General features: G+C 40.5%; 1 protein-coding gene across 6 annotated transcripts in view; it reads right to left on the minus strand.

Moving 5' to 3' along the window:
- PLEKHA5 (pleckstrin homology domain containing A5) overlaps positions 1–12788 on the minus strand; it is a 236786-nt gene extending 223998 nt beyond the window's left edge. For all 6 annotated transcript variants that reach the window (XM_063075809.1, XM_063075807.1, XM_063075808.1 and 3 more), the window contains exons 1-3: positions 12653–12788; positions 12417–12496; positions 10139–10196 (exon numbers count right to left, since the gene is read on the minus strand). In XM_063075809.1, coding sequence (XP_062931879.1) covers positions 10139–10196; positions 12417–12496; positions 12653–12744 — 230 coding nt within the window. In that variant the 5' untranslated portion in view covers positions 12745–12788. The remainder of the gene's footprint in view (positions 1–10138; positions 10197–12416; positions 12497–12652) is intronic.
- Positions 12789–14531: the final 1743 nt, after the last annotated feature.

Consider the following 14531-nt stretch of genomic DNA (forward strand, 5'->3'; position numbering starts at 1 on the left):
TTAAATATATACAATAAAAAAGTTATCATTTTTAGAATGCATCTATATTCTGTGATAGAACAGCTTTTCCAAAATAGATGTAGTATAGCACATGAATTCTCAACAGAGAAAAAAATTTATACTAAGTTTAACATGTTACTTTCCCTATATCATCTCTTTATACTGTGAAAATTGGGTAAGGAGTTCTTTATTTCTGCTCAAAATCTTGTCATACTGCCCCATTTTACTGAGATTTAAATTTTAGGTTGAACAGCTTTATAATAAATATTTAATAACCTACCATAGCAGAGTGAGGTTTCTACCATAGTGAGGTTCTACTGCCACTTCTGCTTAAATGGTTCCTCAGCCTCCCTTGCTCAGCAGCCAGTCTAGAATTGGCTTCTACCCGTTCTTCCTCAAAGTTTAACACTTTTCTCTTCATTCTTCCAGGTCCAAACATGAACTATCCTGAATATCTTCCACTATTCCCTCTGCAATGTAACGCAAAAAGCTTCCTTGGAGATCAATGGTACCATCACTTTTCTCAGAAGTTTACAGATACGCAGGTTCACTGTCTTCCTGGTCTTTAGGCATTTCACACCATGTTATAAGGAAGAGCACCGCAAATACCTATGGTGAACTAATAAGCCTTCCTCTCTAACCTCATGCTTCTGGAGGTCTTGCCAATATTCCTGTCTTGGCTCCAGCCAAGGACAGACAATGACTGAAGCCTAGCAGGCCAGTGTCTGTTCTGGCAATGGGCATGTAATCCAAGGTGGTCAAAATCCCTGTCCAAGATTTTTTTATTTGGGACTGGAGAAGGAACCTTATCTTTTGGGTTAAAAAGTGTATAATTCAGAGCTGAAGGCAACCATTTTTCTGGGTAAGTGAAGAAAAGCTTTCTGCAGCAAAAAAAAAAAAAACAAAAACAAAAACACAAAAGGTAGGTGAGGGAAAGCCTTGAAGAATTAATTTGTGCCACTCCTGAAATGAATGTGAAAATAAAGCCTGCTTTTTGCTTATACTAGTTGGCTTTAGGTCGCTGACATTTACAACAATAATTAAGTCCTGACTAGATAACATGTGAGAAGGCAAAAAAATGCCCTGAGATGTTCAGATTTAGGTAAAGAGACTTTTGTTACAATCTGTTCTAGGTCTTCGTTTCAAATATTTAACTGCCCATTATGATCTGGGCACTGGAAACAAAGATGACTGTGAAACTGTCTCTGCCTTCAGGGCGCTAATAGTTGAGAGGGATGATCTCTTGGCTGCTTCTGAAGTTACTCGCCACTTCAGAGAAGAATTTCCAAATTGCTCGGAGGCCACTCCTAAGTGACCAAGGAGTTTCCCCAGTGGCTCTAAAATGTCTATCATCTGTAGCTCATGAAGGGGTCCTATTTCTCTCAGATTCCTATTGGACACATATCGGTATTCTAACATTTGGTCTACATTCAGTTTTTCCATACTATTCACAATAGTACAGACTTCAGTAATATCTTCTTGTTTTCCTGAAACCACGGTAGTTCAGCTCAAGAATGAACTGTAAAAGTTTTCAAATGGAAATGGGATGGTCAATGGCAAAGTCTGGGTGTTGGCTTCCCCAGAGGCCTCAAAGGACTCTGCATTACCTTGGACTTATCCTGGACTAGGCCTCTAAGATGATTCTGTCTCTCAGAGTGGAATCACATAAATCAAACTTGAGAAACAGTTCATTTACTAATTCATATCAAGATAGATAAATATCACACGGACAGAGTACTTAAATTTCACAAAGAGCCAAATTATAAGGTTTCTGAATAGCACAGAATTAGGTTTCAATTAACACATATTTATTGCAAATCTTCTACGAGAAAGGCTTAGACTAAGGGACTAAAAACACAGCATTGAATAAGATCACTTTTCATGAAGCTTACCTACCATATGGAGTATGGGAAAACAAGGTATTAAACAAATGTTTTCTTGATGCTAACATGCACTTTTTAAATATATTAATGTCTCTGAAATAAGGATCAAGAAGTCTATTTAATATGGTCATGTCTCACTTTTTCTTCCCTGAAAGGTTATTAAGTCAATGGTGTAATTTATAATCACTGGCAGCTTAAAAGAAATATGGTAATTATACGATTAAATATTTAATCATAATCCTTTTAAGTGCTAAGGAGAAATACAAGAAAACCTGGTGGGGGACAGAACTTAGTCTTGAGGGGGCTCCATTAGCCCCCAAAATCTCTTAACACAGCAGTCACAGCGACCCTTGCAAAGGCTGGAGTCAGACCATGTGTCTCCTCTGCTCAGACCTGCAATGTTTCCCATCCCCTGAGTAACAGCCAGAATCCTTACATCAACCAATGAGGCCCACACACAATCTGGCCCCATTATTTTTCAAATCCTTTTTCTCCACACCCATTCCTTATCATTCCTCTCCTGATCTTCCCAACCCTACTTTATTTTTTTTTCTTATAACATTTATATATTCTCACATACTATGAAATGTACTTGTTTGTTTACTTTGTCTGACATTCTGTCCCCCACACATCCTACTCCACAGAATGGCAGAGTTTTCTGGTCTATTTTGTTTACCGATATATCCTAGCCACTAAGGCACATAACTATGAGTTCAAAATGTATTGAAGAGAATTGTAAAAGAATGTACTGGGACTGAAATAACCACCAAAATCACTTGGCTATGTGCTCTTTATTGTACAGTAAAAACCAACTTCTATCACAGCTTTCTTCTTTTGCTAAATTTCCATACCCCCTCCCCCCCACACACCCAAGTCTTTCTTTAGCTATGGCAACTTTTTCACTCAGGCTGTGGCCCGATCTCAAGACCAGGAAGCTATTTATTCTTCTTTCAAGTGACTTTGCACTGCTCCATTCTTATCCACTCTGTGGGGGTTCAGAGCTTAACTTTCTATGTTTGTGATAAAGCTTCTCCCAGTAATCCCCATATTGGGCCAAGGCTCTCAATATATGTAGTTAAAACATTATGTATATCTCACAGCATTTATCATAGTCAATCACTGTATATTTGTGTGATTATTTTATTACTGTGTCTCCTACAAATTCAACTACAAGCTCCTTGAGTAGGATCCCTGTCTGTTTTACTCATAAAGCCTAAAGAACTTGACACACAGTAAATAGTGTTTGTTGAGTGAATAATTAGATGGATGAATATGAAATTCCCAGCTTAGATCTATATACAGGTAGACGGTCACTTAGGTAGCCGAGATAGGATTTTGGGGGGAGATGGGAGATGTGTTTCGTTGTGAGGGAAGGAAGAAAGATAATGTTGGTAGTTCTTTGTAAAGGCCAGATTTTAGACCTAAAATACTATTTCCTCTAAAGATAAGCAGCTTGAAAACAAACCATTATTAACATGTCCACCTTGGGCTTCTCCACCCCACCTACTCCCTTATTCTGGTCAAGGGTATCATCATCATTCTTGTAGTCACCGACACAAAGGCTTTGAGTAGCTTCTGACCTCTTTTTCTCTGTCAACCTCCTTGCTCAGCAAGCCTCTTAAGGACTGTCAACTCCTCTTTAATATCTTTGATCAATGGCCTCCCCTTCCCTTCCATTCCCGCTGTCACCAACTTTGTTCAAGCAACTAACTCCCAGATTAGGACAACAGACCAGAATTGGTCTTTTTGATTCCAGGTCTGCCCCTGTCTAATCCAAACTGCCTATATTAAAATCTCCCTAAAAACCTGCACTTTATGTAATTAATGCTATACCAAAAAAAATCTGCAATGGCTTGCCTAGAAAATAAAAATCTCAGCCTGACATGTGAAGCCCAGACACTATATGGCTCCAAACAGTATTCCTAGGTTTACCTCCCATCATCCTAGTATTTTCTACATTAACATCACTTAACAGCACAATAGTTATCACTACTAATCTCACACATCTGTGTTCCCACCCCCAAGACCTTAATAACGTACTGGTCATGTATTTCAACCCATCTGAATCCCATCCATATCCCCTGGCCTAGCTCAACTCCTACCTTTTCCTTCAAGCCCTTCCAGGACATCTCAGCTAAGTTGTCTCTTCCTCCTCTGAATTCTTATGACAAGAACTAACAGTATCATTTTTTACACTATTAACTCCAACTTACACATATACACATATATATAACGCTTCACCATTAACCCCAACTTATACTTACTTACCCGTTATAGAAAAATGAAAAGGCCACAAGAGAAAAGCATTTGCCAACAAATATTAAGAAACTCTACACTGTCTTTCATAGGACAGACAGAGGTGGGTGGACAGGGATGTTTATATTAGGCTGGTCTCCAGGGCCTCCAACTCTTCCAGCCCTTTCTACCTTTTTCTATTCTTTACTTCCCCCCCTCCCTAAGGGGTCTATTCAGATTGGAGGGGGAAGGGGGAACCACTTGAGATATAGAGAAAGTGTTCTCAAAATGCAACCAGCTGAGTTGTGGGGACTCTACTTGTTCTATCTTAACTCCTTCAAAGACTAGGAGGCAGTAGCACCATCACAGATACCGCTTATTTAGAGACTGTGTAGATGCCAGGCATTAAGCTGTATCACAAGGACAGATTACAGAGCAGGCCTGGTCCTAGAGCTAAAAAGAAAAAGAATGTGATTCCATAGCAATGTCCACTGTGGCTGGAAGTCCTGGCACCCCAATCTTGAAACTCTGAATGCATTTTATGATTGCAACAGTTATTTATGATAAATTTTCCTAATCTGTCACAACATGCTGCACTTTTCCTTTATGAAGATGTCATTTTTAAATTACATGTTTGTTCCATTTTTTTGTTTTAATGTCTTTCTCCCACTAGACTGTAGGCTCCAAGAAGGCCAGCCATAGCTATATGTTTCCCCATTGTATCCACAAGCTCCTAAAACAGTGCATGGCATTCACTAGGTATTCCTGAGTGAATATAAAGGAATGACCAAGTCCCAAGTCCATGTTAATATAATACTAGGCAACAGGTCTTTAGAGGGTTCAAAAAGCTTTTGTTTGTGAGTTGGTCTACTAACCTAGCCACCATACATGCTTTATGACAAAATATACGTCCAGTCCCAAGCAACCAACTTATGAAGGAAAACATATTGTAAGACCTGCTTACACTACCTTGTACTTTTGGATATAGAGAGATTTTAGCCCAGAGACTTTAATTTGACTGCTAGTGACTAATGATGAAGCTGTATGACCTACTAGGTCTTTGACCTCTCTGACCTTCAGGTTCATCAGAAGAAAAAGGAAATAACTAACAAAAGGCTATTGTGAGGATTATATGAGTTTAATGCTATGTTGAGGTGACTTGCACTAAGTCCATGTTCTCCACATCATCTACCCATTTTAATACACTGCATGTTTTTCTATTACACACTCCTTGAAGTTTGAAACTATGGCTCATAGTTGTATAGTACTTAATGAATTACCATAATATGCTTTACACATGTAAGGAATTACATATTACAGTCCAAAACTCTTCTATTATGAATATGAAAAAGAAATACAATGTCCATTGTAAAGCTAGGCTAATGTCGGAACCCTGCCGATGTCGCCAAGTGTTTGGCTCTTTTACCTGCCCATAATCCTGCCGACTGGGCCAATTGTCGAGCTAGGGCTGGGTCTGGAGCTCACAGACCCCTCAAGCCTGTTCACAGACTGGGTCACAAACCCTTCACATGCCAGGCTGGGTCCCCGGGACCCCTGACACACCAGGCTGGGTCACCAGACCCCTTACACGCAGGTCTATGAGCTAGGCAATGGGCAAATAGGTCCTTGGAAGCCCGGCGGAGCGGCAGATGCTTGATGGGTCTGTGAGTTCCAGACCCAGCCCTAGCTTGACATCCATGAATTGTTCTAAAGCATTATATCACTCTAGTAACCAAAATCTGATTATAATATTTTAGTACCAGAGTACAAAACAATTTTAAATTCTCAATACACAGTAATATATTCTGATATTCTTATGGCAGCTATTTAGGTTTCCCATCTTCATTCATGTTTTGAATTGTGAGCATCTGTGAAGAAACATGCTTTTTCTCACTCGCAACTTTAAATAAATACTTCATACTAGAATTCCCTTTGTTGTAAGTAAGTTTGGAATTCTCAGCACACAATGAATCCAACTATTGCAGATACTGAAATGAAACCTCATTAACCAAAATCAAACACTGCTCTATTTGCATATCTGAGAAAAGTTCAACTTTCAGAAATTAAAATTTTAAGAAAAAAGCAGTATGAAAATATAACTGCACAAAATTTGCATACTATTTTACTACCTTGCAAGTATTATTTTGATCCCTAATCCTGCCACATAAAGCAATGACTTTTAAATAATCAGAAAAAAGTTGCTCACTATTCAGAGAGCATGGTTTTAAGATTTACTTGGCACTTTAAGTTAAGCATCTTAAAGCTTTGAAGCACAAAGGAATAGTCAATGAATCATCCATTTTAAGCTATCATGACCTGTCATTAGAGTCATTAAGCAACATTTTCAAGGTGTAAGCAGAAAGCTCTATAACCCTCAAATATGTAAGATTATCCTCTGTACTTCATGGGCTAAGTTATTTGATTTCTAGTAAGAATATGGAATATTTAAAGCTACATTTTATAAGTTATAAAATTCACTAATAATAATTTTCAGCATTCTTCCTAAAGATAAATGGCATGAATTAAGTTTTAAAAAGCAATATGGAAACTCAATCAAACTTAAACTCTGTACATATGTATTTACACACACACATAATAAAATAACTTAGAGGCTGGCTAGCTTAGGGTATACTGAAAATTCCTTATCTCGGAAAAAATTAAAGGATTAAATATTTATCTTTAAGATAAATTATTTCCATGTATGTTTTACCATTTTTTTTGGCCAAATGGATATAAAGTAAGATACATTCTCTATATTATATATTTTGTTACCTAACTGTAAACTTGTATTAAAGAAACAATTTCAAAGATTGTATAAAATAAGCTGATTATCCAACTCAAATCTACACAGCTCTTACTCTGATCAGGTCCTTTGCTGACATTAGCACTATTATCTGTTTCCATGAAGCTCTAGGAGGAAAGATGTGTATACAAACATTTTACAAGGAAATGTAAGCACAAAGAGCAACAGAAAGAAAGTACACACAACTCTAGTGCTACATACTTCACACTTATCTGTGGTTATGTATACAAAGCTTAAACAGAGAGAATAAAATCACTAAGGATGAAATCTAAATAGCTTTCTGCATTTTCCACTTCATTTCTCCTTGGCCTTATGAATTCATTATTTTCTAACATACTGTAAATTCCCAGAACAGTATAAAATTCAAAGTAATTTAGAAATGGGACAAAAATTACAAGTTGGATTTTCCAGCTAGCCTAATTCAAAGACTGAATACTGAGCTCCAAAATCTTTAAGGTCAACACCAGTCCAGCTCTTAGGACTTCCTCACTCCAATGCTCTTTCCTTTACTAGCTACAGAGATGCAATTGTCAATACCAAAATATTATCCAAAGATAAATTCTTTTTTGCAATCAACCATTTTGAACAACAACAAATATTCATTCAGGAGAGGAATAATTTGAGAGTTAAATGTGTAGAATTTCACTTAGGAACAAAGTAGAAACAACTCAAGTTCTTTAGGTCTCCCTTCTTGCTATGGGAGCCTCCCAGAATACAGGATTAGGAACAGCCAGAGGGCCAACATGTCTTTTCTTGGCCTTTCTACCTTCCCTCCTCCCATGTGAACAAAACCCACCTTGCTCACTCTATCACCTCCTTTTCTTAGAATGTGATCAATAACCTCCTTTCTTCATCCAATAAAAAAAGCAACACTGAAAAAATATATCCAGCAACATTAGTCACTTTCCTACTTCAGACTCCTATCTTTTCCTCTACTCTGAACATTCTAAATATAGTTCATGTTCCTGCTGTTTCTCATCATGCTGTCTCTGCAGACTATAAGTTCTAAACGCATGTTTGTTATTTTATTATGTGGTATGACAATGGGAATAGTAATTCTCCTGACCACTTCCATGATTAAAAGCATTCTATACATTGTAAAGTAGTGCCCCTATCATATCAGAATGATAAAGCGTCCCTAATCACTCGTAACAATACAAGCAAGTAAAAAGTTTCTAGGAAAGTATGGCCTACATTAGGAATGTAATCTGAAAAAAATAATTAGTCTTCTGACATAACCCAGAAAGGTAAAGCAATAGCATCTAACATTCAGGAAATCACACATTTGTCAATCATTAGTTAACTTAAAGGAAGTTTAATACATGTTTCTGTAATATGCTCAAGTTTAGAACTAATTACTTTCATAATATAAATTATTTATTGCTACTTTTGGACACAATTATTGGCTGTCTATTAATACCACATGATTAAACCCACTAGTTTAAAAATGTCTCCTGAATAAAGTAAAATTATTACAGCTTTCTTAATATTATCCTAATTTTCCTGAGAAACTTACTTAAGTATGGCACTCAAATAAGATTCCAATTTGTTTAAGTCAACATAGAATAAAGTCTAATCAAAATGTCTAGTAAAACAAAAGAAAACTCAAAGTCTTTCTGACAGCTTAGTTCTAAATTAAAACATACATCTTCAGCCCACAAAGAATAACATTTTGTACTGTCAAATAAACAATCATCCAAGAATGTACACATTGAAATTAAAATACTATTGTGAATTGAAGTCTTACCTCTGTTCTTATAAGATCAGCTAAGCTTAATGTACAGTAGTTGAAATTACACTGAATAAATAAAGTGAACTGAAAAAACTGTCTTTCTTCATAACATCAATACTACATCCCAAAAAAGAAAGCATCCCTTTTCATGGCAATGCAAACTCACTTTAATTCAGGATGAAAATAACCACTAGAAAAATACTTGGTGACTGCACTTTACTCAAGTCTATTTTTTTAGGCCAACTAATAACGTACAGCACAATCTCCAAATAAAAGATTTAACCAAAAAAAAATCCAGAGGAGGACCACACGATGCAACCACTCTGTTCCTGTATCTTATTTCTGCTTTCTCTATTTCTATATCCAAAAGCAAGCATTCCTAATACCTATAAATAATCCCTTGACATTTACATAAATATACTTCTAAAAAACCTAAAGAAATATACAAGTAATTATAATTTAGTGAAAGTACGGTACGATCTTAAAAACTGTCACTTAATGAAAATAACTTACTAGGGCCGATGAAATAAGGGAAATTTTACATAGGTATCTGTTATTATTAATAAACTTTGGAAGTCTTAATCAAATCTTGTATTTAAGCATTCTCTTTCAAGACTCAGTTCCTTAAAATTAAACATTTTTTAAACAACAAAAACAAAGCTCTTAAGTAAACAGTTTCTAATATAAAAAAAGACAAAACCATCTTCATTTTCCCTTGGGGGATTAAAAATTTTCCTACGTGATGTTGACCTCCTGCACTGTATCTGTCTCCACTACCAAGTTAAATATGAATAGAAATTAGTTCAATATTCTATAGAATTGGTTTTAAGATTGGGATTGATTGGTCATCTTTCCTCTCAAACTCTACCGAAAGCCTTTTATTCAAATATAAACATTAGTAGAACACACTGACTTAGATACATTTAAATAAATTGAAGCAAAATTACAAACAATGCTCCAACATATGCTCTAAAATATTCAATATATATGTTTATTTTTATTTCCACTTTGTCACTGTTCATCAGACTGCACCTAGCTTTACATCACTTCTGCTACTTATGAACAGCTCTGGTCAAAATACACATGAACACAATTTGCTTAAAAAGAAAAAAAAAAGATGGTAACATAACTCAAAAACTGTATTTTTGTTTGGTATCTCTTGGCACAGATAATCAACGACCAAAACTTTTTAAGTACCACATAGCTAAAGACAAAAGACTATAATGCTCTATCACCCAGGAATACATACAGAACAGCCAAACAATGAAATTGTGGCCATAAATGATCTAATTCCCAAATCAATGAATCAATGAATATCCAGACTAATAACCTAATTCTCAAAATCCTAACCCTGAAAGGACACAGTCAATATTATATGATAAACTTAAAAAAAAATCAGGATTATGTCTGGACATACAACTATTTAACTGAAAAGTAATCACAGCATTCAAATAACCATGGAAAAAACCAAATCAAAAAACTCACTTTATATAGTATCTTGCACCTTCAAAAGTATATGCTTCTTCCCAGCCAGTAGGCAAATCTAAAAAACATATACATATTACAATTAGTATTACTTCAATACGACAGTAAAATAAGTTTCAATCAATTTTAATTATTTGTTTTCATGATGAACTATTTTCATTTAAGTAGGTTTCTAACTAAAAAAAAAGTGTTAGACTGGCAATAAAATTAACAGTAGATATAATATCATTTTTGGGAAAATGGCAATTCAAATTTAAAGCCACCAGAAAAGATTCAACAATATTAAAGAGTATGACATGATTATACACTTCAATGATCAGGGTGGAGAGGATCTCGCTCTGGCATCCAAAAAAGCTAAGGGAAGCCTTCTAATCCCCAGGAAAATAGCCATCAATGGTTGGCAAAAACTACAAAACAGGCAATGCCTGCCTCTTCTTACATATATTGTATCTATTTAAGAACATATTTTTCAGCTATATAAATGAATCCATCTTGGAAGTGTCACTGATGAGAAAGAAAAAAAGTACAGTGGAAATGAAATCTGACACCGAATTCTGATGTGTGTTTCTATATGCTTGACTTTCAGAGATGTGAAGTTTCAAGTAATAAACTTGGGAATAATTCAGGTTAACGATGGTATCTTTACATGCCACATATTACCTATTACTGACAAGGGTTTGGACTTATAATACTTTTCTGAAAAAAAAAAGCCATTGATGTGTGTACCAAAATCACAGAGTCCAAGCAAAGTAGACCAAACCAGAAAAACAAAATTAATGTGAAATCACATAAGAGAATAAGATTTTCCTGTGGTGGGAATGTTATCAAATCTGTGAGGGCAATTAGGAAACATACTCGTGTTTATATTACACATAACCAAAATAGGCAGGAAATAATTCCATAGGATGATCAGGCTAAATAATTTAAATACCATATTGTCTTTTATGAAATAAATTTGTTACTATCCATATAAGCGAAGAGACCATCGAAGTTGAAAGATGCATGCAACACACCGAATCGTTATATTGAAGCCAAAGACTGCACCGGGGAGTTAAGAAATATGACGATGTATTAGTCAGAAATGCCTTAAAACTGTAACCTCATCATGCTTGCTACAGCAGCCTTCCCTTTCCTCCTCCACCTTTTTGCAAATTTGGAGACATTAGTCACTTTGCTGAACTCCAGCATTTAGTTGAAAAAGCAGGTTTGTTCTATATCCTGGCAACTTCAACAGATTCTACAAAATCTCAGAGTTGGAGGGAAAGTATCCTGAAGAGCAGCTCTGAAGGGCTGCTGAAAGCGGCCTCACCTTCGACCCAAACTGTTTTCGAGCCTTTCCAAATCACCCGAGATAGTGGCAGGCCAGGAAGAGAACACGTTACATTTCAAAGACAAACAAGTTTCACGAATGTAAACAAAGAATGACAAAAGAAAGCCAGACCAGCATCGAAACTACAATGAGCCCTTCTCCAGTTCAACTCGCACTTAGCATTCAAAACAAGCGACCAAAGCCACCCGAGAGATCCGTTTCCCCGCCGACCCGCTCCAGCTAGGGCCCGAACGCCCCCCAGCCCACCCCACCCCCGGGACGGCCCCTCGCACGCCCACCGCCTCCTGGCCGTCCGCGTCACCTCCGCGCGGCCGCCGGGGACTTTGAATGTGGCTCGCCAGCAACTGCGGCTGCGAATGCCTCCTCCGGCTCCGGCTGCTCCTCGGGTGGCGGGAGGGAACTCGCCAAGCGTTTCCCGAGCTGTTCCCTGTCACAGAGAGGCTCGCAGCGCCCCCGAACTCCTTTCCTCCTCCATCAGCCACCCACCCACAAGTCCCACCTAGGAGGAGAAGGCGGCAGCTCTCCCAGGAGGAGCGAGAAGACGTGGCTACATGATACCGGCGGGCGAGTGGCGGGGTCCCGGGGCTGCCGCGCGGGGACAGCGGGGAAGGATCACACAAAGGTGGCTGGGTTGGGGGGAGAGGTAGGAGTGGCTGAGGAGGGAACACTCGGCATTCCAGGTTTCAGGGAGAGGCAGTCGGCCAGGTTGGGATGGGGAGAGTGCGCAGGAAGGGGGCGCCGTCTCTAAATGGTGCTGAAAGGCTGAGGAGAACGAGGCGCCTCCGACTCCACAGAACTCCCTGCGGCGGAGCCCCGCGGCCCCTCGACCTGCCGCCGCCCCCCGGGGCCCGCGGCTGGGGACAGGTTGCCGGGAGCCGGGCGGCCCGGGCTCTGCCGCCTCCTCCCGGCGGAGCCCAACTCCGCTCGGCCCGGCGGGCTCGGTGTTACCTGTGCTCTGCCGCCGGTGTCCGGTGACCACGGCCTCGCCGGTGACCGGGTGCAGCCAGGTGGTGCTCTTGGCCTCCTCGCTGCAGGGGTGAGAGAAGGAGCCGAGACGGAGCGTGAGTGGGGGCGACCGAGGGGGCTGCAGGGGCACAGACCCGGGCTCGCTCTCCCCCTCTCGCCAGCCTCCCACCTCCCGCCCTCCCGCGCCCTCGGACCCCCGCGCCGTCCTGGCTCTTTACTTGATGAAGAAGACTCGGCCGCCCCTGGTGATCCCGTAAGTCCAGGACCGGGGCAGGGAGCAGATCCACTCCAGGTTCAGATCCGCCGCCATGTCTGATCCCCAGCCGCCGCCGCCGCCGCCGCCGCCTTCTCCTGCTGCTGCCGCGGCTGCCGAGGGAGGAGGGAGCGAGCGAAGGGAGCGCGGAGCGAGCGCGGCCGGAGCGCGCCTCCCCGGCCCGGCGCGCCCCCGCGCGCGCCTCCCCGGCCCGGCGCGCCCCCGCGCGCGCCCTACCCCCTCGGGCGGCGCCCGTCCGGCCGCCCCGGCTGGGTCCGGCTCGCGTCGCCGCCCCTCCGCATCCTCGGCGGCCGCCCGGCCGGCCGCCCCGCCGCGCGCTCGGGGGATGGGCGAGCTGCGCCGCGCCCAGACCCCTCCCTCGCGCCCCGCCCCCGCCCTTGGCCGCGCCAAGGTTCCGGGATCGATCAGCGCGCGTCCTGCCCCCCGGGCTTTGCCCGAAAGCTTCCCCGCCCCGGGCGCCAGTCAAGGCAGCATAATAATCCCGCGCTCCTGATTCCTGCCTCTTCCAAACAACAAAAACACAGCCTGTGAGCTTTGTTTTGTAAGAGCTATTGGATATCCAAGCGATTTTTCATATATATATCCTTTTAAAATAGAAAGCTGTTTTTATTAAAGCACACGGAAGGCTTTTCCTGTTTGTGTGTTGTGTGCCAGATAGCAAAGGTTTGACTAGTTACTGTGGACCCATGAAATATGAGTGGATTCAGACTTGACAAAACATGTTTTTCTTTTCCCAGGCCCCGCGAGTCACATAATGTTTTATAAAATAAAAACTCGGTTTTTTCTCTCACTTAAAAAAAAAATTCACTAATTATCAATGTGGATTTCTACTTTCCCCCGTCTTCCATAAATTTCAATAATAGTTTACAGAGTCCTTGAGGCAGTGTATATTTTTAGATTCCCCACAACACCCCAATAGATACTATTATAATCCCCATTTTACAGATGGGAAAAATGAAGTTCAAAGAAACAGTGATTTGCCCTCCGTCATAGTAGTGAGTGACAAAACCCGGATTCTAACTGGTTGTAGGATTTCAAATGTCTATTTGTATAACCACCTTGCTGTACTTAGTAAGTCTTGCCCGCAACTCCGATCTCCCCCTCCCCCCTTTCCTTTGAACCAGAGTAAATTTCACTGCAACTGAGAACTCCCTTAACACCACCTGAGAATACTTGCCTCTTTCATTCTACCACACTTGGAATTGCTTATGTGTCTTTGCAGCAAGATGACTCATTCCAACAGGATACACAGTTTAATAATAATAGTACTACTTGGTATTCTTATAGCACCTTTCTCTGACCAGTTTTGGATGCTTCTGAAGCATTATTTCATTTATCTTCCCAGTAACTCAAAGAGGCAAATAACTATTTTTAACATTTGAGGAAATTAAGGCACAGGAAGGGTAACTGACCTTGGCCAAAGCCATACGCTGCAAGTCAGGTGAGGCCTGGATGAGAATGCAGTTTTTTTTTTTTTTTTTTTTTTTTTTTTTTTTTTTTTGGCGTTTTTTCGTGACCGGCACTCAGCCAGTGAGTGCACCGGTCAGTCCTATATAGGATCCGAACCCGCGGCGGGAGCGTCGCCGCGCTGCCAGCGCAGCACTCTACCAAGTGCGCCACGGGCTCGGCCCAGAATGCAGTTTTGTTGGACTTTTTCTCCAGTACTCTGATTCCCCAAGGCCACTCTGTCTTTGGTGAAATGGAGTCTGCAATTTCTGCTATAATTTTTCTGTCAATCTGCATACACGGGGGTTGGGGGCTGGGGAATAACATCACTTTTATGTTTTCTCTTTTTGGTTCCTTTGCATTCTCCTTTTTCATTT

Source organism: Cynocephalus volans, chromosome 12 (genome assembly GCF_027409185.1).
Source record: "Cynocephalus volans isolate mCynVol1 chromosome 12, mCynVol1.pri, whole genome shotgun sequence".
Lineage (NCBI taxonomy): Eukaryota > Metazoa > Chordata > Mammalia > Dermoptera > Cynocephalidae > Cynocephalus > Cynocephalus volans.